This window comes from Podarcis melisellensis (genome assembly GCF_964234715.1).
Source record: "Podarcis melisellensis genome assembly, chromosome: Z".
In the NCBI taxonomy this organism is placed as follows: Eukaryota; Metazoa; Chordata; class Lepidosauria; order Squamata; family Lacertidae; genus Podarcis; species Podarcis melisellensis.
Genome location: NC_138547.1, coordinates 4,439,632 through 4,466,333, shown reverse-complemented (window position 1 = coordinate 4,466,333; position 26,702 = coordinate 4,439,632). Strand labels below are relative to the sequence as shown.

The 26,702-nt window shown below is 43.4% G+C and overlaps 1 protein-coding gene and 1 long non-coding RNA gene across 7 annotated transcripts in view; one reads left to right on the top strand and one right to left on the bottom strand.

Annotated features, from left to right (window-relative positions):
- The window catches only part of SLC25A25 (solute carrier family 25 member 25), a 41,990-nt gene that overhangs the window by 4,534 nt on the left and 10,754 nt on the right, over window positions 1-26,702 (bottom strand). Inside the window, exons 1-9 of one of the 6 annotated variants that reach the window (XM_081896492.1) lie at window positions 20,001-20,341; window positions 4,931-5,057; window positions 4,736-4,823; window positions 4,036-4,071; window positions 2,919-3,030; window positions 2,043-2,201; window positions 1,152-1,304; window positions 903-1,010; window positions 348-515 (exon numbers count right to left, since the gene is read on the bottom strand). In XM_081896492.1, the coding sequence (XP_081752618.1) occupies window positions 348-515; window positions 903-1,010; window positions 1,152-1,304; window positions 2,043-2,201; window positions 2,919-3,030; window positions 4,036-4,071; window positions 4,736-4,823; window positions 4,931-5,057; window positions 20,001-20,222 (1,173 nt within the window). In that variant the 5' untranslated portion in view covers window positions 20,223-20,341. Of the gene's footprint in view, window positions 1-347; window positions 516-902; window positions 1,011-1,151; window positions 1,305-2,042; window positions 2,202-2,918; window positions 3,031-4,035; window positions 4,072-4,735; window positions 4,824-4,930; window positions 5,058-9,553; window positions 9,806-20,000; window positions 20,342-26,702 lie in introns of those variants that run through there. The other 5 variants (XM_081896494.1, XM_081896490.1, XM_081896493.1 and 2 more) reach the window with 5 other exon arrangements.
- LOC309361567 lies at window positions 20,728-26,506 on the top strand. The gene is made up of 2 exons (XR_014164511.1): window positions 20,728-20,930; window positions 26,280-26,506. It is a non-coding gene; the product is annotated as an uncharacterized lncRNA (long non-coding RNA).

Sequence of the window (26,702 nt, the reverse complement as noted above, 5' to 3'; positions counted from 1 at the left end):
GTATTGGATTTGAGGTGGAGTAGGGAGAGAGCAATACTACAACTTTGAAAATCCATGCTGCAAATCCTAGACTAGTAGAGCACAGGTGGGAAATTTCACTGGAATTTAGCAGACTGGTGTCAGGACTCTAGCCTTCCTTAGCACATTCCTTTAGGACAGCAGTTCTCAACCTGTGGGTCTCCAGATGCTGTTGAACTACAACTCCCATCATCCCTGAGCTCTGGCCTTGCTAGCTAGGGGTGATGGGAGTTGTAGTTCAACAACATCTGGGGGCCCACAGGTTGAGAAAGGCTGCTTAAGGACATCTGCAACTTCTTCTCCCACAAAGCAGCTGCCAAGCCTCTTACCTCATATACAGCCAGGTCAATTCCTGCATAGGGAATGATCCCCAGCATATTGGGTATGTAGCCTTTGTAGAAAGCACCCATTCCTTCTTTGGTGAGGATGTTCTTGGCACAGTGCAGCATCCCTGAGTACTGCCCTGTTTTGCGCAGGGCCATCCGTGTCTTCAGAACCTAGCCCATGAGAAGAAACAGGTGCATCAGGAAAGCCTGTATAGAACAGGCAGGCAAATACAAACTTTTCCTGAACCAAGTCAAAGAAAGATAACTAGTAAATTATGTGTTCTTAAACCTTGGGTCCTCAGGCATTGTTTAATTACAGCTCCCATAATTCCCAGCCAGTTTTGCCAATGTTGCAGTCCCAACATCATCTGAGGAACCATGGCTGGAGAACACTGCAATAGACCACATTGCTAGTGAAGTCTTAGTATCTCTGATGGGCATGTCACCAATGAAGTCAGCACTGTGGGAAGAGTTGCATCTAAAACATTTGAAAGCAGTCTGTTTTACGCAAAAGAAAAGGAGAACATCAGCTGCCAAAGGCTAAATTCAGGAACTCACCTCCATTGGGTAGATGCTGCTCTGTGCAATGGCTCCTGCCAATGAACCTGCTACCAGCCTCTCATGAATCCTCAGCACCTCCTGGTCAGTGCCAATGAATCGCTTGATCTATAGATATAAAAGAATTGTGTCATTTGATACCGCAGTCACACCTGCTTCTTATTCCCTTGTTAGCCTCAGCATTGGGATGTTAGATGAACAGCAGCAGCACCATCTCATTTGCATTGCCTTGGGTCCTGATTATTTTACCTGTTCATAGGCCATGAACTTGATGGCAGACTCTGGAGCAATTTTCAAAACATTGATGCCATTCCCTCGCCAAAGGGACCTTGTGCCACCCTCTCTGATCATCTGGGTAAAGCCTCCAACGATGCACATGTTGTTACTGCGAGAAGCATGGACCTGAAAAGGAGAAAGACATTTCTGGTTGGATCCAGGCCCATTTTCAGTTTTCCTGCTTGGGCAAAAAATATTTTCTTATCTACATACAAGTTTTAAACTAGCTTGCCTCACAAGTGTAGCAGGAAAAGGGACACTTTCATTCAACATCAGTTATCTATAGTCCAATATTATCAAAATTAGTAGCTCATGGAACAGCAAGAAGTGAAAAGGGAAGCAGTGGGAAATGGAACTGATGACGAAAGGGAGGCATGGGTCAGTCCGGTGACTCCTATGCAAAGTCCAAATTCCCCATTTCCAATGACAGCTGTGTTTCTCTGCCCTTTGAGCCCAGAACAGGAAGAGCTGCCAGCAAGTCACAGGTTACCTCATTTCCAGCTAGAGCTGACAGGACTAGTTTTAAGGGATTGCGTGTTCTGCCAAGGCTGCGCAGTCCAAGGACTGTGCTGTTGTTGACCTGACCTGCCCAACTTCCAAAAAACTACAAGTATAAATTCTGGACCTGGAACCAGAAGTACAGGTCATATGTAGAAAAGCAGGGCTCACAGAAACTGCTGAGAGTGGCTTCCCTCTGGGTGTCAGAATGACATACAAGCAGACATCACCATATCTCACAGCTCTCTTGTTTCTGGAGGAAAAGTCTGTCTTGCAAGACTGTATTCTACCTTTATCCTTGAACTAAGAGGAAAAGTTGATGGAGCCAGGACAACAAAAACCCTTCTGCCGAGCTTCCACCCTTACCTGCATGAGAACTTTCAAGCGGTCCAAGGGAGCAGTGCATGTTCTTGACACTGCCCCTGCCCCTCCACCTGCAACTAGGTGTCGCCACCACATTCCTGTCTGCCTCTCTTCCACCGTGAACTCATCTGGTACTGTCAGGTTCTCTCCTACATCAAAAATCTGCAAAGCAATAAAGCATGGCATGAGTAAAACAATTTTCTTCAGCTGTACTAGGTGTGCATGAGGACTTCCTCAGAGATCTGCTCATCATGCACCTAGATTAAACAATTTAAGCATGGGAGCAATTAGCACTAGTTTACTATTTCAACACCCGCACCTGCTTTATCTGCATCTGCCGCAGCTTTGTTCTCCCCTGCATGTTGCAGCTAATAAAATTCATTAGAGGGTATTTCAGAAAATATACCATAGTTGTAGTTCCAAAAATGGGCCACCTGCCAGCCTTGCAATCTGCTGGTGTTCAAAATGACTGGCCAAGAGGAACAGAACAGGGGGAAAGATCTAGAGTTCTTCTGGAGTTCACAGCCTAGTTTGATCTCATTATGCAGCAATAAAAGCCAAATTTAATCAAAGAGCATCGTATCACTTTCCAGAGCTGGCAGGTAGCAAACTAGCAGGACCCAGTTGTTTGTGTACCTTGGGTACAAGTCAAGCAGCTTACCTGCTTTCCCACTCCCCGAGAACATTCACTTTCACCTGTGCCAGAAATTTTAAGAACAAGGCCAGAAGGCACATAAAAAAGCAGAAAGCAACTAGAGCGAGAAGGCAGCTAGCTTTTGATGGAGACTGCTGATAGGAGTCAAGAGCATGGAGCGGGACCCTCACAAATGCAACCATGAGTTTCACATACGTTGTGCATGAAGGATCTTAATTTCTTACCGTTGAGTGCTTCCAGTACAGGATAATCTCAGGAATGTTCTCCACAGGGTGCAACAGGTGATAGTCACGCCATTCATTCCAATCTATTGTCATTGTTCCATTTTTATCCATGCTGCAAGAATCAATTGGGAAGGTAAAATGAGCCAAGAGGAGGACGTCTGGCATATCAACTCTTTAGCTCCACACCAACCACACAAAACATAAATATTTGTAGAAGAGGACTAAAGAACATGCAAGCACAATTTTAAGAGCTTTATGTATCAGATAGTGTAAAATACTTGGAAGAGTAATTTTCAAACAGTCATGAGGGCAAAAATGTTTCCTGGGATCACAGGACAGCTCATGAGGAACAAATTGTGTTCTATGTGGGGCTAAGATGGCTTCTCCATTGCCTCTCCCCACATCCTCTTCCTTTCACTGGGTCCTCCAAAATTAAATATGTAAGACTGTGCAGGATGGACATAAGATATTCCACAGGAAGAGTCTAGATTGGTTAATATGTGTGGTCATAAAACGAGTCGGATTAACTAGTGAGTGGCATGTGTAACTGTGTGTGTACTCCCCTAAGTCATCTGCAATTTGTGTCCTTGCTGCCTGGTTATGGTCTGTACAGTGTGGCTTCATCTACGGAAGACAAATGAGTCAGTAGATTCTACCTTGGGGCAGCAGGAGGAAGAAGTTGTGAACTTGAGTGTTTTTCCGTCCTTACCAATTAATGTCTTACTAATCGAGAAAGGATTCCCAAGCATGAGAAATAGAAGTGCTGGTTTTAACATACTCTTAAGCATCAATTCAACCTTAGCCCTATTGGCTTGCTTGCAGTTACCTTCTGGAAACAAAAATATGTGCTGTGCTTTTAATAGTTACCCCTTATTCTGCATATTTTTCTGCTGTTTTAGGAGTGCTTTGTATTGATTAGCTGTGTAATTTGCTGATATTGATACTGATTTTTTTATGTTTTTATGAGATATACTGGTGTCTGCCTGTGGACGCACCCTCCATCACCACCAGGCTCACTAAAAATCTGCTACACATTACCAACTTAATTGCGGGTGGGAAGAAAAACTAGTACAAAAAGGAAAAGGAGCCAGATAAGAATATACACTTTGGTACTTACTAGGTGACAGGACCCCAGAAGTGTCCCGTTCTTATTCTGACAGACAAGGAAGCAGAGGGGAGAATACAAAGAGCAAGAAAGGGACAAATGTTAAAAGTTAGTGCAACATGCATGCAGCTGAAAGCATTTCAGTATGTTAAGTTGCATGCACGTATTAAAGCAGCGAGCACTGGAACATATACCTCAATTTATACCTTAATTTAAGATTATCTAATCTGCAGAAAAGCATTATATACTACAAGGACAGCAATTCCAGAATGCTGGCAAAATCATTCATTCCTCTTGCTTAGCAGCTATTAAGCAAGTTCCCGCTTGGCCTACATGCTACTTGCCTATCTTACAGGACGGAATGTGAGCACCGTAAATCAATTCCTGGCAAGTATGAAGAATCCTTTCCAAGACGGAAAGCTGCTCTCTCATGAATCAGCATTCTGCTTACTTTTGATGTCACATGCTCTTATGCATTCTGGCCTCCATCTGTCCCTACTGCTCCAGCAAAAGATGTCAGTGTATCTTCACCTGTGATTGCTATTCTAGCACCATTTGCTGCTCTAGCATGCTTTGCTATGGACGAAATGCTGCAGAGTTGCTTCAGAGGTTTTATAAGGGGGGAGATATAAAGGAAGAGAAGGGAGACAAAGCTAACACCTTACACCATGGTTGCCAGAGTGAAAACACTAGAGCCACCTGCAACACTTACCTCTTGAGAATTCTCTCAGCCTGCTGTTCAGAGATCTTGACTCCCAGATCCCGAAGGGACTGCACGATCTCCTGGGCGTCAATGCAGCCTGTAAAGATGACAAGTAAGCTCTAAGCTTTATGAACAAAACAAAGCTGCCAGACAACCTGCAACAGAATCCCTTCGCTCCCAATAAATAAACCAAAATATGCATACCATCATTCTTTTTGTCTAAGCTCTTGAAAACCAGTCTCAGTTTCTTTTCATGGTCTTGAAGATAGTGAACGAACTCCTCAAAGTCCAGCTGCCCATCTAGGTCCTTATCTCCAGCTTTAACAATTTTCTGTATGAAAAGACATAAAAATAACATTACAGGCGGTGACCATTTTAGGCACGCCCAATGGACACACAATTGTAGACCTGTGGATCCTTTTGGACACAGAAGAGGGCAGAACAAGGGACATAGCAGGGCAGGGTGCACTTATACATGCCCAATCGACGCAGACGGGGGCTGGGAACGGAACACCTGCACAAAATGATCTCTGCTTAGACTTCATTTTGTAGCCTATTTATATAGCTGTGGCTAGGGAACAGGAGCTAGGAGAATACATAGCACACCTGTTTTTGAACAGCCTCACACATACTGTAAAAACTAAGAATCCACAGCCCTACTGCATCAGGCCAATGGCACATATGCATCCTGTTCTCACAGTGGCCCACTACATGCCTATGGAAACCCTAAAAGCAGAACTGGAGCACAGCAGTCCACTCCCCACTGCCAGGAGCTCTTAAATTTAACCAAATATGTTTGATACCAGTTGTGCTGGTTTTTTGAGAGACAGTGTGTGTGTTTTCCCCAAACACTGCTAGGCTACACCTTGTCTTAAGATGCAAGATCAATGTCATGGGCTTGAGAGAAGTGAGAAGAGAGAGAGAGAGAGAGAGAGAGAGAGAGAGAGAGAGAGAGAGAGAGAGAGAGAGAGAGAGCTAGTTCTTCTGTAAAAGCTCCTTGCTAGGCACTGGGCACAGAGATGTCATCATACTTTGCCTCTGAACAGGGAAGCAAGGAAGTTAAACCACACCAGCTACTAGAAATAATGACTGACCACCAAATACACACACAAGCTGAAAAGAAATGTCAAAAAGCAGCTCTGAGGCAAGCATGAACTGATTTGGTCACCCTGCAGTTATGCACTTGTGCAAGATACTGGGGGAAACTGGATTTTAGAAGCAAAGTGTATATTTACAGAAGAGATTAAGAGATGGCAAAGTCATGTTGTTAATAAATAAGGAAACTTCATCCTTAACATTCCTTTTAGCAGGAAACAGCACCTTGAGCCTTGCCCATATAGGCAGGTAAGCAAACCAGACACAGCAACTAAATGGCTGGGTCAATACCTGCTTTGCTATCACCTGTTTTGCATAGAGAGCAGGAAATTTGTTAAGTGAGATAATTATATGCCGAAAAGCACCCAGCAAAGACCAGCTGGCTCCTCACAATGGCTCTAACTGGGCTGCCTGCTGATCTCCACACAGCACAAGGCTATGAGTCGCTGATGCCTGCATTAAACACCAGTCTACTAGGCTAGAGTGCCAAGAAACAGAACCTGTCAATACCTAGCACCACTTGCAAGACCATGAAAAATTATTTAAAAAATAGAGGAATGAGTTAGCATACTGCATTTTTAATAATTAGGCTGCTGATAAATATGTTCCGTATTAAAGTAATAAACGTTTCATATTGTATAAGAAACGACTCCCCTGAGAATTACGCTAGACATAATTTGAAATGCTCCTTCCTCCCCTTCCCTGTCCCCCTTATTACTAAACTTAGGCCTTCATATAATTTAATACCCCTCCTAACCTAAACTTAATAAGGACAGCCGGTCACCATCTGCGGTGACCTTTGAGACTTCCAAGGTGGATCTAATCTGCAGACAGACATGTGACAGTTGTAAAAGAAGAGAGATAGAAGGGGTCATAATTTGTAAGCTAAAGATAGAAGGCAATCTCTGGCATGTCATCAGATAACTGCTAACGAGCCAATTCAGGGTTTCCCAATACCACATGATCCTTTGGGAGAGGCAATGAAGCATTGCTGTCCCTGTAAGCTGGTCCTGGAGAAGCCAAAAATGCACCCCTTTCTGTAAAGGATACTGCAGCGGATACAAGGCAAAAGGGGGAAATGTCTGCCAATGAGCACTCCCAAATGCTTCTGCCAAGTAATCTGCCCCCACTGAACTCGCATCTCTGTGATGCAAACGATTTCTAAAATTGTAAGTCTGGGCTCACATCACGGTCAGTGCTGAAATTCTTTCCTACATGTGCACTGAGTCTGCACATTAATCTTCTTGCACAGAGAAAGCAAGACTGCTAAGGCCCCAATTGATGCAGGTTTTAAGGTTACTGTACTAAACAGTGTGGTGTTGGTACATTTCTGATATTTACATTTAAAAAATCAGTCTGCTTCCATGTATCCCCTCAGTCATTGTCCTCAACCCCATCCAGTGTCTCCATGTCAGCAAAAGACTTCTGGTAACCACATTTGAATGCATGGTGCTACAAATTGCAAGGCTGTTGGATTCTAGCCTAGTCAGCATTCATCAGTGCCTTGATAGCCATGACATTGTGACACACTGCTAGTGTGAAGGTCCAACAGAACAATGTGAAAGGAAGGGTCATATTGGATGTTGCATGGCCAATCTTATTGCCCTGATACCATCATACACTCTCCTTCAACCATGGCTGTTGAATAAGTGGTAAGAGCTTGCCTTTGCTTACAAGCAAATTAATGAGTAATTAACTCATTAACAAAAATCTTAAGCACATCTGATAATATGTTTGTCTCAGTTTGGGGAGGTGCAAGATGCTGGCTTTCAAACACTAGAAAGAGAATGAAGGAAATAACTGGGGAGGGGAGGGAAGAGAGGTCTGAAGAAACCCAAATTCCTCATGAAAACCAGCTAACTGGCTAATTTACCAGAAGCCTGTTGGGACTGCAATGATGTAATGAGGAAGATTCATAATCAAGTAGGCAACTTATCACCCACAAAATCCTCTCTGCATGTGCACATGAACCCTTCTATTACTTACTATCTTTATAGCAGCAACTACTGCATGTAGCCATGACTGGTAACACTGCCAGAGGGAAAGGGCTGCAGCTCAGCGGTAACACACCTGGTTTTCATACAGAAGGCCCCAGGTTCAATTTCATTTTTTTTATTATTGCATTTTTATCCCTTCCCTCCAAGGAGCTCAGGGTGGAGTACATGGTTCGCCCCCTCCCCATTTTATCCTCCCAGTAACCCTGCAAGGTATATTTTACAAGGTTGTTACTGTACTTCATCAGATCTTAACTTATTTGTAAGAATGGATTCCAAATATCACTGAGTTTGAATATACAGTTTGGGGTTTTCCCCCACTCCCCCCTTTGTTTTCCCTTCTGCACAGGTTCTGTTTCTCTTTTTCTTTTTCTCTTTTTGTTTGCACCTCACCATGTTTGATGCACATATAGTTATGTGGCTTTTGAACTTTCAATAAAGATGTTACCAAAAAAACACCAAACCCTGCGAGGTAGGTTGGGCTGGCCGAGGGTCACCCAGCGAGCTTTGTGATTACGTGAAGTTTCTCCCAGGTCCTAATCAAACACTTTACCCAATATGCTGCCCAGGCAACTCTAGCTAGAGCTGGGAAAGATACCCTGTCTCCTCCGCTGACAACAGCATCAGTAACATTGAGCTAGATGAACCACTGCTCTGACTCTGTGTGAGCTTCCCATCTTCCCTATGGAAACAAATATGACACCCCTTATGTACTTATGTTTTAAGCCAGACCAGCACAACACATGATCCACCAAATTCAAAACAGCCCACCAGATGTGCATTGTTGCCTGACAGGTGCTTAACAGCTCCATTTATGCCAAACTCTTGTTCAGATACTTCATTCAGACACTGCTGGGCTGTATTGGATTACAAGTTGTGCAGGCTTGCTTTTAAAAACTTATGGTCTCCTGAACTTTCACATGAACCCTGGGTTGCATCCCACTAATTTCTAGTCAAAGTAGACCAATTGAAATGAATGAATTTAAGTTAGCCATGTCCATTAATTTCAATGGGCATACTCTGAACAGAACATTGGCTGTCTGAACTAAACTTCCTGTGTTAGGAAAGTTAGGTGGGAAATGAAGAGATTAACTGATGCTGCCTTCTTCCTGCCACCAACAATGCCACCCAGCCCCGGATATGCCTCCTCTTCACCTTAAATGTCCCTGGTACATCCCTCTCCACCCTCTTTATTTGCATGTAGCTCAGTTGTAGCAACAAAAGGCACAGCCAGTTCCATCCTTCAGAAGAGTCAAGGATCAGGCCAAAATTGCTGTGGAAAATAGGTAGTATGAAGCAGAAGGCAGCATGAGGGCTGAATGTTGGAAATGCACCAGGTGGGTTTTGGAAACCTATTACATCTCCACACAATCTTCCATACTGTATTTACATTGCAAGGAAAATGAGAACTTGTGGAGGAAGGGCAGGGAAGATGACTCACCAAGACTCTTTACGCTGAAAGCTGCTATAGAGCAGCAGCTAATAACTATCCCAAGCTAGAACCTGCCTCCAGAACAGAACTGGGCTTAAACTAGGGAGATACCCACTTGATCCTTGAAGTTCACAGACTAAACTTGAGGCATTGACCCAGTTCCCAACCAATTTTACCTCGCCAGCCTGTTGTCCAGATAAAAGGAGTGGAAGGCAACTCTGTGTGCCACCCTCAACTCCTTGAAGGCATAGAGGAGGTCATACTGAACAGATTAGAACAATTCAGCTCACATGCATTCTTTCATACCTGCTTCCATTGACGATAGGTGGAGAACTCCTGGGAAGGGATCAAAAGGCTCAGTCTGAAGATGGGCTTCAGATTCTCAGGAAGCCCCTTCGATTCAAAGTACTCAAACTCTGCCTGGGACTCGCCGAAAGTCGGCACATAGAGGCACAGGCAAAGCATTTCCCCCAGCTGTGCTCAGGCTCTCTTGTAAACCACCCAATTCCGCTCCTTTCTCGTTTCTCGTGCTTGAGAGGAAATGCCGGCAAGACTCATGACACATGCCTATGAGCTGTCCTTGCTGTGCTGTGATTGGCTGCCCGAGCCCTGCCCTTCTGCTTAAAAGGGAAGCTTGTGTCTCTCAAGCCCTTCCCAGCCACCCTGGATTCCTGACAAGTGCGTGTGAGGCAGCTCCAGATTGCTCAACCCCTGCTTTCCCCTAACGTCACTTTCCCCGGCAGGCTAGATTAACCCTCTGCAGCCTCTTCTAGGCTTCAGTGCTGCTCTAGACAGCGCTATGTGACAGTTCTACTTTACTGGTATGAAAAAGAGTGAAAGCCCTATGCAAAAGACACTCAGGAAACCCAAACTGTTATCTGAACATCAATTTGTATGGGAAAGGCTAATAGGGGACATTGTTTTAAAGGGAGGGAGGAAGAAGAGACCCAATGATTCCTCACTGAAGCAAATCTGATCCTGATTTAAGACAAAACACAAAACACTTTGGGACACTACCAGCAGCAACATAAAAATACAACAAAGCCATCAGGCAATGCCCTCTGAAATAACCATGTCCTTACACTGCCACCTGAACCCCACTAAGGATGAAGCCTGATGGGTTTCCTGCGGGAAGGAGTTCCACATAAGCAGATGCCACCACTATATAATAATTTATTATTTGTACCCCGCCCATCTGGCTGGGTTTCCCCAGCCACTCTGGGCTGCTTCCAACAAAGATTAAAAATACATTAAAATGTCACACATTAAAAGCTTCCCTGAAAACCACTAAAAAAACAACCCAGCACCCGGCTTGTGTACCAGCCCCAGCTCCTCTCTGCTGTGGTAAGGTGTGAAAGGTGAGCTCAACAGGATATGCTATGCCACCTTCTGTGATGGCTGTATGAAACAAGTGGCCTGTGTGTTTCAGCTTTTTAAAGAGGAAGGGAAAAGAACCACTAAGTGAGAATGAGCAACTCATTCAACTGCTATACATGTTTGCATTGAAGTATACTTCAGGCAGCACTGGGTACCTTGGAGTGGCCAGTGTTCTACCAAAAAAATTCATTTTATAAACAATATTCTGATTTAATATTCAATAGGGGGATCAGGCAAAAGAGGTGTGATTTGTTACTCACACTGTTGTGAATACCACAGAAAAATTAGGATGTTACACCCACAAATTAACATTACACACACACGTTTGCATACCATAGTTCTAGCGTCAGGCTCAATTCACTGACAGTCAGGACTTTTTTCCAGCAGGAACTCAGTCGGTGCTATTCCCATTCTAAGAGAATGAGACAGAAAGAGGTAAGTTCCTCTTTTTCTAGAAAAATAGTACTGAACATGGTTAATTTCCCATTTTGCAGCCATTCACTTTGAACTGTGGGGGGAGCAAGGAGATAGCATTCACAGACAGGAACCAGCTGCTAGCTATGGAATTACAATTGCTGAACTCTGATCCTTGAGCGGCCTTACAAGACTGTGGGATGGGACAGTAGCTGAGCAGTATAGCCCATGTGCTGCGTGCAGAAGTGCCAGGTCCAACCCTTGGCATCTCTAGCTAAAGGCCAACTCAGGTGCCAGGGAATAAACTCTTCTGCCCGAGATCTTTGAAAGCTGCTGCATGTCAGCATGTACATAATACTGAGATTGACAGACAAGCAGTTTGAATTAGTGGCCTGGTTTACATGTCACTTTGAAGCACAGTTAAGCTGAACTGTGGTTTAAAGATGCATGTGCAGTGTGCTTGTGCACAGGACTGAAATCGTGCCTGTTTTGCTCCCCCACCCCACCACACAGCTGAGAACCAAGCCATGATTTGGCTTAGCCCTATGTCCAAAGTTAGGGACGCCGGTGATGCTGTGGGTTAAACCACAGAGCCTAGGACTTGCCGATCAGAAGGTCAGGGTTCGAATCCCCACAAAGGGGTGAGCTCCTGTTGCTCGGTCCCTGCTCCTGCCAACCTAGCAGTTCAAAAGCACGTCAAAGTGCAAGTAGATAAATAGGTACCACTCCGGCGGGAAGGTAAACGGCTTTTACGTGCGCTGCTCTGGTTCGCCATTAGTGGCTTAGTCATGCTGGCCACATCACCCGGAAGCTGTACGCCGGCTCCCTTGGCCAATAAAGCGAGATGAGCGCCACAACCCCAGAGTCGGACATGACTGGACCTAATGGTCAGGGGTACCTTTAGCTTTACCTTTATGTCCAAAGTCAGGTAGATGGCGTATCTCTCTCCAAACATACCACAAGCTGGAACCAAGACTTTTTCTTGGGGGGAAATGGATCCTACTTTTGTTACATAAAGTTTAGTTAGAAGGGATCCTCAGGGTCATCTAGTCCAGCCCTTTGCAATGAAAGAATCTCAACTAAAGCATCCATGACAGATGGACATCAAACCTCTGCTTAAACCCATTTTTAAGGCTGAAAGCAGGATGTAACAAAACTGTACTACTAAACTGAACAGAGCCTCAGAGGCAGAATTAAACAAAAGTTGCCATGTGTCTGGCAGAATTATTTCATGAACGCAAATTATACCATAAAGGTGGAACATTACATTGTGGGGAAACTACACTGTAATAAATTCTGACAAAATAAAGTTTAATTATGTCTCCACAACTTGTATGTTCAACTGGTAAGCAGTTTAATTATAGATGAAAAACAGGAAAAGCATTTCCAACCAATTTGTCCGTTCATAGCCCTTTTAAGTTATCATTCCAACAGTTGTGCCCTTTCATGTCTGTTACCTAACATGGATTAACCTTCTCTCCCCCCTCCACCTCTGACGTCTATTCTCCATAGCAAACAGGATCTTGTCTCAAAATGCCAGATCCTCTTAGAGATCAGCAGCAGGCTGCGCAAGAGGGGGGAAAAGCAACCCGAACTTCACCTCACTTCTGCCAACCAACGTCTAAGTGCTCTCACCCAAGTGAACTCAAAGTGCTGCCACTTTCTGGTGTTACGTCTGCCAACTAGGTGAACAGAGCTAAACTCAAGACAAATATTTCAGTTGTGGTAGCTAGAAATCTAAAGCTTGGGTATGAGCCCAGCACCCCAGGGACCAGAGACGTCACTTTTTAGTTCAAACTGAAGCTCATGCACGTTGCTTATGACAGTTTCGTACATTTTTTTTTACAAAGTAATCTACCTCTACTTGGAAACTGGTAACCATAGTTGGAACGTGGAAAACGTTTTCACTGTTCCTGTGGCACTAATGGGCTGTACCAGTAATGTGACAGATCAAACTATGCAGTGATGGGTTAAAACTCCCGAACTAGGTCACAGCCCAACCTACAGCAAGTCACACCAGCAATGGCTTCACACAAATAGATGGTAAAAAAATAAAAAATGAGTGCCAAATCTGAAAAGGTTCAGACATCTTGTGCAATAGACAGTTTCGACTTGGGGCTGTAAAGGCCTTAGATTCTGTTGTTTTTGAGAAATCTGCAACTATGGCAGTTCCAATTACCCCTGGTAATTGTATGACTGGTATGCTGTTCACTTTGTAAATATTTTCCACTGATTTGAGTTTTTGTATTTATAAATGCTTTCATTTTGTACCGTCACCCCCATGGTGATGTTCCCTCATATGAACACTCAACCAGCACCAGGATTGACACACGTAGTTATCGCAAGCTGCTCTTCTCACATCAGGTGCCAGTACCACTCTTGACTCAGTCCCACTAAATTATATCCCTGTTTCATTTTACAATACCTCCCTTCTCCAAAATAGCCTGATTCTGACCATCAACATTTGGCATCCCTGGAATGGAATGTTGCAATTCCATGCCAGCAAATATGGTGGCCTCCACTGGTCATGTTGGGCTGGACTGGCTGAGCAAGGCAACATTCAGAGAGCACTGGCCATTCCTACTTGCTATGCCACAGAGACTGAAATCCTACAGAGAATAAAGATGCCAATTTAGGATTCTGCTCACAAAATAGACCCCAGAAAATGTTTGTGTGGCCATTTCAGATGCATCTTTGTGTGATTATCAGGCTCACAGTCAGAAACTTTGTAGTGAGGTAACATAAGGATTCAGTATGACATTTTGCTTTCCCCATATTTACATACCTACATAATTTATGTAGCTGCCCCATAGCAGAAGTACTGTAGGAAGCCTATGTGGTGTAGTAGTTAGAGAGTGTCAGACTAGGACCTAGAAGATCTGGGTTAAGCCTTCACTCCATCATGAAGCTCACTGGGTGACCATGGGCCAGTTATAACCTCTTAGCCTACCTCACAGGGTTGTTTTAGGGATTAACTTAGGACTGGGGTGAATCATGTACTCTTTGGAGAAAAGGGTAGGATATAAATGCAATAAGTACAGTGGTGCCCCGCAAGACGAATGCCTCGCAAGACGAAAAACCCGCAAGACGAAAGGGTTTTTCGGTTTTTGCGTCGCTTCGCTAGACGATTTTCCCTATGGGCTTGCTTCGCAAGAAGAAAGCCCATAGGGAAATCTCCGGGGACCTCTTTTAAATGCTGGCGGTGGGGAGCAAAGCCTTTCCCCCCCCTCCGGCCTTCAGAAGAGGTCCAGGAAGGCCGGCGGGGGCCGAAAGGCTTTGCTCCCCACCGCCAGCATTTTAAAAGCGGTCCGGGATAGCAGGGAAGCGCTTCCTGCTATCCCGGACGGCTTTTGAAGGCAGGCGGGGGGGGGAGCAAAGACTTTCGCCCCCCGCCGGCCTTCAGAAGAGGTCGGGGGACAGACTGTCCCCGGACCTGGTCTGAAGGCAGTTTCCATAGGAACGCATTAATTGATTTTTAATGCATTCCTATGGGAAACTGTGCTTCGCATGACGAAAAACTCGCAAGACGAAAAGACTTGCGGAACGAATTAATTTCGTCTTGCGAGGCACCACTGTAAGCTCTTCTGCTTACCCACTTAAGAAAGCTGGAGGGGCAGCCAGATGGAGATGTTAGTTGTCTACCTGGCATCCACAGATCTCTATGTGGTTGCAGTTGGACCCACCTGGCTAATTTTGAACCGTGTGCATGCAGAATTCTATACACTTCTCTCATTGTCCTTACTCATCTTCTTTCTAAACTAAAAAGCCCCAAATGTTGTATGCTTTCTACATAGGTGAAAGCCCAGTGGTAGAGAGAACCTGCTTGGTACGCATTAGGTCCCAAGACCAATCCTTAGCTTCTCTGGGTAGGGCTGGGAAAGCACCCTGTCAGAAATCCTGGAGAGCAGCTGCCTGTCAGTGCACACAACACTCAGCAACAAAACCAATGGCCTGGGCTCAGAGTAAGTCAGCTTCATATGTTGGGCTCTAACTCAGTGGTAGAGCATCTGCTTTGCATGCAGATGGGCCCCAAGTTAAATCTCTGAAATCTCCAGGATAAAGCTGTGAATGCCATCTGTCCAAAACATTGGAGAGCTGCTGCCAATCTGTGTAGACAATACTGACGTAGATCGACCAATGGTTTGACAGTATAAGACAGTTTCCCATGTTTCTACAAGGGAACTGATCCAACCCCTAAATAATTTTGGCCGAAGCCACTTGTGCCTCTTGTCTGGATTCAATGCTGGGTCAAGCAGACCTCTCCCACCCCTGACCGCTGTTACAGGGTACAGTTGCCACATCAGGGACTGTAGGAACAAACAGTACAAAAAGAAATACATTATTTGACACCTCAGTCAAAAAAGTTGCATAAATCAAAGCTTCAAATTGGTTGACAAAGAGAAAAATTTTCATGAGAAAGGAACAACTCGACTCCAAAACTGACCTTTTTTAACTGCCAGCACAATGGTGGGGATTTGGACATGATGGTTTTGTGCCAATATATTATGTGCCAATGTATCATGTGCTCATCACAATTTCACCCATAGGAAAGAACAGTCTATTCCACAGGTCATCTTTGTCACAAAACTTGCCCAACAGTAAGGATAAACAAAGCCATCCCTTGCTGGACTTTGAAACTGGCCTTATTTAACTACATAATGTTTATTTGTACTTGGGTCATCAAATAATCCTTGCCCAACCAAATGCCCTCTTATATATATTTTTACTACAACTATCACTACCATCATCCCCAGCCAACATGGAGGACCTCAGGTTGGGAAAGCATGCTCTAAAGCAGTGGTATCCAATTAGTTAAGTACTGTGGACCTCTTTTTTTTTCAAATTTAAGCCATGGATCTCCTACTTTTGAAAAGTTTGATATCTCTTATGGGGTTTTTTGTTATGTGAATGATGCTACGGACCCCCTGGGTTCAGTGTTCAAAATTAGCCAGTCACTAGTTGCTTCTTGTGACTCAGGATCGCCCCCTTGCGACCAAGTGGAGGTTTCCTATCACAAAGTTTGTGACTAAAATCTCTGCCACAGGACTGCAAGGAAAATGTCAGTGACTGAGCAAAAGCTGTTATCAGACAGTGGTGGGAGTGGGGCCAAGTCCTACCTGCAAGTAACACATGAACAGGGCTATAAAAGAAGGAGGAATCAAGATAATACTGCCTAGGATTTTTATGACAGTAAGAGCTATTTGGCAGTGGATCAGACACCCTCGGGTGGTGGTGGACTCTCCTTCCTTGGAGGTTTTTAAGCAGAGATTGGATGGCCATCTGCCATGGATGCTTCAGCTGAGATTCCTGCATTGCAGGGGCTGGACTAGATGACCCTTTGGGTCCCTTCCAACTCTATAATTTTATGTACAGTTTTCCTCACTCCTAATGTAAGATACCTATTATTTCATTCTGCTTACAAACCACTAATAACAATAGTTCTTCGGGTGGTGTACAAGGTAACAGTGACAAACTTAAAAAAATCACAATTATATAAAATACCAATTATAATGCTATAGAAACACAACTGTAATTTAGTCAAAGCTAAAACAAAGTAGGGAAGTAAAATACTGCAGCACTAAGCTATAAGAGGAAGCAATTTTAAAAACCACACAGCTAAAATGCTAAATCACAACACAGTACTAATAACTAAAGGGCCAGAGCTGAAAAGGCCCTTTCACTCATAAACACCTTCCCCTACCTAATTTGGCAATGGCATTCAGAAGCGATGTTAGAAAATCAGATATATAAGCAAAGTGCCAAATGGCTCCTTAAACCAAGGTTACAGTCAACTACATGGAATGTCTAGTTGCCATTTTTGGACAAGACACCTCTAAAGTCTTGTTTTCAAATGATGCATTGACTGTGATTGGTTATCAATTAAAACTCTGGCTAGTTCGGATGACGACCTTCAGCTAGCTTAAGAACTCTGAGAAAAGAAAAGTCACTTGATCCAGGGACATTCCACATATATATTGGCCTATTCCTACCTCTTTTTCTTAATGGTGACACAGACCATTCATAACGTGAGAATATTCTTCACAGTTGTGAGCAGGGCAGTGGGATGGGGTAAGTGAAGACAAGCTACAACAATTAACTGTAATGTTTTTTACTGCTCCTGCTCAGGCTGCACAGAAAAAGCATTTTGGTTCCTGAAATTCATTCTGATTATGCAGATAAAATATAACTGGTAGAATTCTACAGGATGCAGTATTAGTGTGTAAAAACAAGATCCAATGTAACCATGGTTTAAGGAGCTATTTGGCACCTAACCTATGTATCTGAGTTTCAAACACTGTCCTCAGGCAAGCAGATGGTGGAGATGTCAGGCACTATCCTGGTACCCAAGCATCTTCACTTGGTTGCAAGTGGATAACCAGGTGCAAAATGTGCCTGGCACCTGCCATCATGGTATTGAGGAAGTCTCAATTGAGTGGTACCTTGAGTTGCATGCGCTTCAGGTTACAGACGCTTCAGGTTACAGACTCCGCTAACCCAGAAATAGTACCTCGGGTTAAGAACTCTGCTTCAGGCTGAAGTGGCAGCGGGAGGCCCCATTAGCTAAAGTGGTGCTTCAGGTTAAGAATAGTTTCAGGTTAAGAACAGACCTCCAGAACGAATTAAGTACTTTACCTGAGGTACCCCTGTAATGATTTCAAAGCAAGGGAAGCTACGATGTGTGAAGAGGTACGCCTTCAGGTATCAAGGTCCCAAAATGTTAAACATACTTGGTGATGTGAACCATGTACAGTTTTATAGCAAATAAATGTTACTATATCTCTTATTTGAGGGTAGTGTTTTTATGTTGTCTCTGAAAGAGCAATGGAAGCCAAGAATATAAAGTGGTACCTCTGGTTACGAACTTAATTCGTCCCGGAGGTCCGTTCTTAATCTGAGGTACCACTTTAGCTAATGGGACCTCCTGCTGCTGCCAGTGCGCGATTTCTGTTCTTATCCTGGGGTAAAGTTCTTAACCTGAGGTGCTACTTCCGGGTTAGCGGAGTCTATAACCCAAAGTGTTTGTAACCCGAGGTACCACTGTAGTCCCCGAATCTTTGAAGCCTTTAACCGATGGCTTCTTTGCTTGACTCCTTTCTCAACCCCCTCCTCCCTAGTTAAGTTTTCTTGTAGAGAGCGCACAGTTCCTCTCTAACTGCAAGCTGAGACGCCAACATAGCTAAGGAACATCTAACGTATCCAGGGGAACAAGAGCAACAGGCGGGACTTTTTTCCAGTCTAACATTACACTAGCAGCATTCATTTCATTTTATCCAGAAAGTGGAATAAAAGAAAGCATGTTTATTGTCACGTATGTTCTCTAACACACTATGTGTATGTTTTTTTACTTATGTTATGCCTTTTCATAAAATCGAATGTCCAATAATAAAGTTACTACACTAAAACTATACAAGAAATTTAACAGTAATGTACAGTGGGTTGCGGGGAGAGAGTACAAATACTAAAGTTTGTGCAAACTGGTTTTATTACTTGGTGCCTAAAACTTAACAAGGAAGGCTGATGGAGCTGGCTAAGGAGGGCATTCTGAAATCTGAGTGTTGCAACAGAAGAGGCTCTGCTTGCAATATCCTCCTGCTTTCTAAAGCCTCCAGAATTTCATATGGAAGCAGGCACTTTGTTTTCCAGCCAAAAATGTGACTTTCCAAGCCTGACATTGTCAAAGAACGACCTTCAAGAAGGTCCAATAGTAACCAAGAGCATTTGCGCCACTCACAAAAATTGTTTCCCCAGCCCATAACAAAGATCTAGTGTGCTTAATGATAGTTGGAGAAAGAATAATCTGGAACAGCTTGTTTGCTTGAAAAATTAATGAAGGCTCTACCCTACAGGAAAAGATAATTTCAATAGAAAAGATGCCAGGAATAGCTTTCAGAATGATAAACTCTGGATGTAAAGAATTTACATTTTTTTCAATTTGCATTTTTTCAAGGGAGCATCCAAGTTTAGAGACCAGCAACACTGCTAATTTCTGCCCTTGCTGGATCCTGAACCAGAGTTTTCAACACAATAAGTCTGCTGATATATAAATTATCCTATCATGTAAACTAACAAATCTAAGCAATAAATTACTGGCTGTGGGCTTAGATCATTTCACATTAATTTTAAAGGTGCTTTTTAAAAAATATGATTGCTTCAGTTCTATCCCCCTGCAAGTGACAATTTTAAAATTGCATTGACTATAGAGGAAAGTTATATGTGGTCCTCCAGCTTTTGTGTAATACATTTAGCACCCCTCACCTTTAAAAGGCAGGTTCCCATATCAAGAAATAAAAGGTTCACATTATCACACACACACACCCTCTCTCGCCAAATAACATTCTACAGTACAGATGAACATTTGAAAGTCTACAATGAAGTCAACTCTTAACTTGAATACAATATCAGGTTTTTGTAGCCAAACACAATTCAACTAAAGTGCCAGTATCATGCCCTCTCAAAGCTTCGTAATTTGTTCCACAATTATTGTAACGAGTGTCTCTAAAGATACAACAATGCCAGAAGCTTCAAATCCCATTTATTTTGTAAAACACAACCATAAATGTGTTTGAACACTGCCTGGAGATTTTAAATATTAAGCAGTTTAGTTTTAAACAAACAAGCACAGTAAAATAAATTACGCACCAAATTTAACATCCCAGTTTCTATCAAAATAACTTCTGCCACTCCATAATATAGATTATTCACCTATGTAATATAATCTTTCAGCGCTAATGCAACCTTTGTCCCTAATAATAGCTTTGCCATCAAGCCGCTTCCATAAACAAACATTTCAAGAGGGAAACTACTGGTATTCACTATTTCTCTTTTCCTCCAACCGCGCAACCAAGTCTTAGCATCCCACATCCTTTATCTTTTACAGCCACATCGCATTCACACACACCTGCCTAGGCTAGTGAAAGCCATTCCCACAGGGAAGGATGCTGGTGAATAAAAGCAACAATACCTGTGTGAAATGCTCTGCGGGTCCAACTACCAATAGAATAGTTGGTCTCCTTTCAGTGGGATTGGTCTCTTTGTTGAGCGGTTTCCCCAGCATCTTTGGTCCCTGGTCCCCAGGGCGGGGAGCTGGAGATTCCTTTGCCTCATTCTCCTTTCCTTCAGCAGGGCCTTGACATGCAGCCCTCGAAAAAAGGCAAGAAAAAACCTGCCAGAGGGACTGCAGCATCACTTATCCTTCAACTAGAGCCCTGGTAAAGAAGTCACTGCAGACAGTGATTTAAAAAAGTGAATGCACTACCAAGTATCCTCTTAAGGGAACCGCATCGAGGCAGTGCTTCAAATACAGCAACGCCAGAAGGGTTGCAGCCGCTTCCTGCCTTCAAAATTGCTGTACTGCTGTCGTGTCTGGCGTCACAAGCAGTTTACTCTAATAGACAATGAAAGAGAAAAGCACATGTCTCCTAGCATGAAGCAAAGATGCTAGACATTACAGAAAGCCTGAACAAAAGAATGCAAAGGCACTGCTCTTAGAAAGCTTGGATAACAGATCCTTTCACTCTAGACAGCTGTAGCGATTTAACCTGTGCTTCCAGCTCATCCAATACACATCAAAGGAACAGAAGCCCTGAGCATCCAGCCTGCATTCTCACTGCAGCAGTGCTCAGCCAATCACCGTTTCTAACACTAGCATGTTCATTATTCAAACCAGCAATCTTGAGCCAATCAGGGAAGCGTGTGACTGGACAGTCTATTGCATACAGGCAGACAATTCTGCATAGAGTGCTGACTATAACCTCAAAGATGAGGTTGCTTGACCTGGCTAACAATTGAGGGGGGCAGCATTATAAACAGGGAAAGGCAGAGCTCAAGAAAACACATTCAAAAGATGTTCCAGCATCTGAGTCATGACCCAGACAAGAATCTTGGAAACAGAGTAAGGAATTCCATGTCCTTTTCAAACCATGCCTACATTCTACGTCAGCTAAATCATTGTTCTTTAGGGGCCTTTGTAGGAACTAAGGTGACCTCATGTAACAAAAAGCTAGAAACTCCCATAAGGCGTATTATATCAACTTTGCCACCTGTTTAATTAATACACTGTGACAGATTACACCCAATGTTTATGCCCAATATCTTACCTTAGTCTAACGATTAAAAAAACCCCCAGAAAGATAGATAATATTTGTCAAGGGGATAAGGGCCAAACTAGATACAGTCATACCTCATGTTACGTTTGCTTCAGGTTGCGCGTTTTCAGGTTGCGTCTTGCGGTGACCCGGAAGTACTGGAAAGGGTTACTTCCGGGTTTCGCCGCTCACGCAGACATGCAAAATGACATCACACGCATGCGCAGAAGCAGCGAATCGTGACCCGTGCATGCGCAGACGCGGGTTGCGTTCCTTTCAGGTTGCGAACGGGGCTCCGGAACAGATCCGGTTCGCAACCAGAGGTGCCACTGAATTCAATGTAAAGACAAATTTATGTAGCAACAACATGGGTACCTAAAGGAGATGCTCAATGCTTCTTCTGCCCATAGTTCACTTTCTGCCATCTGATCCCACAAATGATCTTTCTACAGTTAAACTCACTTCTAGTACCAGATCCTGGCTAGGAAAAACAGTGCTCAGCAAGAATACTCATCGCAAAGTATTGGAAGACACAAGATCTACCCACCTTGGAAGAATGGCAGATGAAGGTGATAGACTACATGGGACTGGCAGAAATGACTGGCAGAATCCGAGACCAGGGGAGAGAGACAGCGGAAGAAGACTGGAAGAAATTTAAGGACTATCTTAAGAAATATTTCAAAATTAATGAATGTTAGAAAGACGTTGGTTTAGAAATTACGTGGTTTCCAGCTGTAATGGATAAGTAAAAAGAAAAGAAAGGCGAAAAATTAAATGAAAATTAAGGGAAAGGATTTGCTGAATTAATAAATTAGAAATTGGAATACAGAGAGGGGAGGTATGAGGAAGTCGGGGAAGTAAGTTATAAGAAAATAAGGGATTGAAATTATACTTGTTTTTCATTTTTATCTGTTTGTATTATTGTTTTGTTTTGTTTTTATATAATTTTTGAAACTTTAATAAAAATCTTTTAAAAAAATAAAAATAAAATAAAAGTGGAACAGTGCAAAAAAAAAAAAAAAAGGAAAAACAGTGCTCAGGACGAAGACAGCAGGGAACTGAGCTAAGGGTGCGGAGAAAAGCATTCTATACTCCTCACCCATGAATGAGCCTTTTTTGCTCTACAAATCATATCCCCATTTTATATGTGATGTTTAAAACAAAGCAAAACATGGACTTCCTCCTATAATGTCCAGCCTGGCACTAGGGAAGCAGAAACCAGACTGAGTCATGATTGAGAGTTTCTATGCCTAATTACAGAAGCCTAACATGACCTCTTTGCATTGTTTCGACATCTAAATTGGGCAATGCCGCCCTCATTATGCTTGCCACACATTTCACATATTTCAAGTTGAAAGTCTGGAGCTGGCTCTATTTTAACAGTTTTGTTCCTTGGAGTCGAGAATTGCTAACACAGCTTTTCATTTAGGATTTGGTTAAGAGTTGCTGCACTTTTGCAGAGTATGTAAATAATGTGTGGAGAAGTTACTTTTTTCTTAGAGCTATAGCTGCAGAACACCTAGAACTAGTGTGATGTACGGATTAGAGCTTGGACCAGGTAGTACAAAAATCAAATTCCAGCTGAGTCACAAGCTTACTGGGTAACTTTGGGTAAGTCCCTCTCAGCCTAACCTACTACACAGGATTGTTGCAAGGATAAAAATGGGAGTGGCAACTATGTTGGCCACCTTGAGCTATTTGGAGAAGGATGGGGTTAAAGTAATATTTGCATGACAGTATAGTTATTTGCATGAAAAAGTGTGTACAATCCTGCTGAGAGGGGTGCTATAGCTTTCTATTTATTTTTCTTGCTAAGTTCACTTATTTACAAAAATATTAGAGTGATATCTAGGTTTTACTCAACGAACTTTGGTGAGAGCAATCTCACCAAAATCAATAGAAGCAAGTTAGTCATGTTCATTCATTTTAATGCATCTACTCTTGAATGGATACAACCCTTCATTTTGTTTTCTCATGCAAGCCTGCAAGATGCTCCATACTAAATCCCATCATACTTACTTGCACTGAGCCTTTGAAATTGAGCAATGCAAAACTCCAAATATATTTAAGTAGCAGTAGGGACTACACAGGGACGCGGGTGGCGGTGTGGGTAAAACCTCAGCGCCTAGGACTTGCCGATCCCATGGTCGGCGGTTCGAATCCCCGCGACAGGGTGAGCTCCCGTCATTCGGTCCCAGCGCCTGCCAACCTAGCAGTTCGAAAACACCCCCGGGTGCAAGTAGATAAATAGGGACCGCTTACCAGCGGGAAGGTAAACGGCGTTCCGTGTGCTGTACTGGCTCGCCAGATGCAGCTTGTCACGCTGGCCATGTGACCCGGAAGTGTCTGTGGACAGCGCTGGCTCCCGGCCTCTAGAGTGAGATGAGCGCACAACCCTAGAGTCTGGCAAGGCTGGCCCGTACGGGCAGGGGTACCTTACCTTGCCTAGGAACTACACAGCTCACCCCACTGTGAATGTCAAACAGCTGTACTCTGGACTGTATGAAAGACAAGTCTACAAGGAAAGAAGTGATTTGTCATATCCAGATTTGTATCATATAGCCAAAGCACAGAATTAAACAGAGGACTTTGCTCAAATATTTGAAGCTATGTGTGGCAGTGTAGATGATGATGATGACGATTTACTGAATTTATATACCGCCCTATACCCGGGAGTCTCAGGGTGGTTTACAGAATATTACTTTTGTGCAGCTAACAAAAGCTGGCCAGCAATTTAGGCCACAGATATCCTAAGAATATTGTTAGCTTGAATGATAGCTTGTTACATTATACACCTCAGCATCATAGGGGGAAATTCCATTTTTAGGGAAGAGATACATTACCTTTCAAGGACAGGAAAGTGCTGGTAGTTCAGAAGGAGACAAACCCTGACTCCTGTACAGACACGTGGTGAAATAGCAAGTGTTTCCCAAACCATTAAGACCATCCACACAGTAAGCCCCATTATATTTTTGTATGTCTTAGCAACAGGGGTTGTTTAAGGGGTAACAACTTGATAACAAGAGTGTTATCAAGCAATTTTCACTAGTACAGCTTCCCAAAGAATTCAGGAAGGCATTTGTTGTTTAGTCGTTTAGTCATGTCTGACTCTTCGTGACCCCCTGGACCAGAGCACTCCAGGCACTCCTGTCTTCCACTGCCTCCTGCAGTTTGGTCAAATTCATGCTGGTAGCTTTGAGAACACTGTCCCACCATCTCGTCCTCTGTCATCCCCTTCTCCTTGTGCCCTCCATCTTTCCCAGCATCAGGGTCTTTTCCAGGGAGTCTTCTTTTCTCATGAGGTGGGCAAAGTATTGGAGCCTCAGCTTCAGGATCTGTCCTTCCAGTGAGCACTCAGGGCTGATTTCCTTCAGAATGGATAGGTTTGATCTTCTTGCAGTCCATGGGACTCTCAAGAGTCTCCTCGAGCACCATAATTCAAAAGCATACCAGGAAGGCATACCAAACTTCAATTTCAACAACCCTTTATCTAAAGCAATGTTTCTCAATCTTGTGTCCCCAGCTGTTGTGGGAATATAACTCTGATCGTCCCTGACCACTGGTCATGCTAGCTAGGGATGATGAGAGTTGTAGTCCAATTACAGGACTTGTTTCCCAAGTTTGAGGAAAAACTGATCTAAATCAACCTCCTAGCAAAATTAATTCCTCCAGGTGAAGTTACCATGGTGTTCCCACTTGAATGGAACAAGAGAGCACACAGCCATTACCTAAACACAACCCTGTGTTCAGCTCTCCCACTACACACTTCTCCTATGTAGAGGGTCATGCCAAGGCAAGGGAGTCACTTCATCATCCATTTGGCAGATGCTCCCCTTTCCACAGCAACGTGATACAGGGGAGTGACATGAGAGATAAATAAAGGATGGGTGGGAGACCAGCATGAGAGGGTGCCGCCCAGCTACCAAACTCTATTTTCTCAACTCAGTGAGACCTACTTCTAATGAAAGATGCATAGGATTTGCTATTAGAGGGCCAGGGTATCAAAGCTGGAAACATCCCCAAACTGAAGGAGTCACTGCCTACAAACTCACTGAATGCCTTACATAGCCTTTTCAACTGACAGTTCCAGGAAGAAGCATTTACTGTAACGCTAGACACGCCTTCCAAATCTCAGGCCTTTCTTCTATCCATCTTGTCTGCCTAGGGCAGAGATTATACTCCTTGCCAAGGCCCACACTACTATCATGTTTTCAGAATTGCTTGGAGCACTGTTGATATCGATATAGGGGAAATAGGGGTGATTGGCTTTTGCTGCCCAACTCCCCAAGGGACTGAGCCCCCTAAGTCCATGATCGGTCAGAGATGAATGGATGGGGGCAGGATGCAGTGAAAGCAAGATTTTTCTGTTGCAACAGAGTTCCCTCCCCTCCTAACAAGGAGGAAAGAGAGGCCCAGAACCAAGAAGAAAATCTCTTTTAAGGATTTGCATTTTGGTGTAGAAAAGCGGGACATCCCCTCTACAAACAGTTAGAAATTATACCACATAAAGTGGGATTACTGTGGCTCAGGAAGGCCAAGGTGTGATATTCCTGAGGATTTAGCAAGTTTTACATAGTTTCAGACACAGTTTACACAAAACAATAGCATTTGATAAGACAATCAGGATGCCAGTCAGACATCCCTCAATGCAGAGCATATGACAATTGATACAAAGGAGGTTCATAGAAGAGGAATCCCTTCATGAACTTCCCCTGATTGCTATCTGTTCCCCTGATTGCTATCTGTTCTCAGGCAAGGGGGATTCAGGAGGCAGGGGAAATATTTAGAGTCTTCAGGAGAGCCAAGATGGCTTTTGGATTGCTCTCCTATACTATTTTAGACATGTGGTTTTTATACTTATGTATGTGTGCTTACCTTGTGCAATTATCAACATTTATTCTATATTTGAGACCTTAGAATTCCTGTAACATTATTCAGGCAGGAGTTTTTTGTAAAAAATATTTTAATGTTTAAATGTACAGAGTCATGAAAAAACCTTAACATACTTTCAAAAGATAGCAGTCTTAACTGAAGAAGCTAGAAGCATAGAAAACAAGCGGCAAAGGATAAAGAATGGCTGCTGACTAGGTAATTCCAATTTGTTCTCAAGTAATTCAATATGAGAAACAGCAGCCAAAGCAGCCCTGTCTCCCTAGGTGACTCTGCAATGACTCATCGGGTGTCAAGTTCAAGTGCCAAGGAGAGGATCTGCTGCTGGCTGCAGATAAGCTGCCATGTGATTCTGCAGAAGAGCTTCCGGTCTCAGTTCACAAGAAGGTGATTTGCATATTGCAGTGGAACTTCAGGTCACTTACATTTCCTAACTACATTTCTATTCATCAACTTAAGTGATGCCTCCTATAAATAACACCATTAAATAACACTGAGGACCACTCCCAAGTTATTTAACACTACCTTGGGTACTCAAACCTCGATCTGCAGTATGAAGCCGTGCAGAGCAGACACAGGTTGACAATATCTGAGAGCTAGGCTAATCAGAGAAGAACTCTGGAGAATATGTTCAGGTAATAGAAAAGCAGTCCTATGTTCCATACTGATTACAGTCTCTGCTTCCTGCT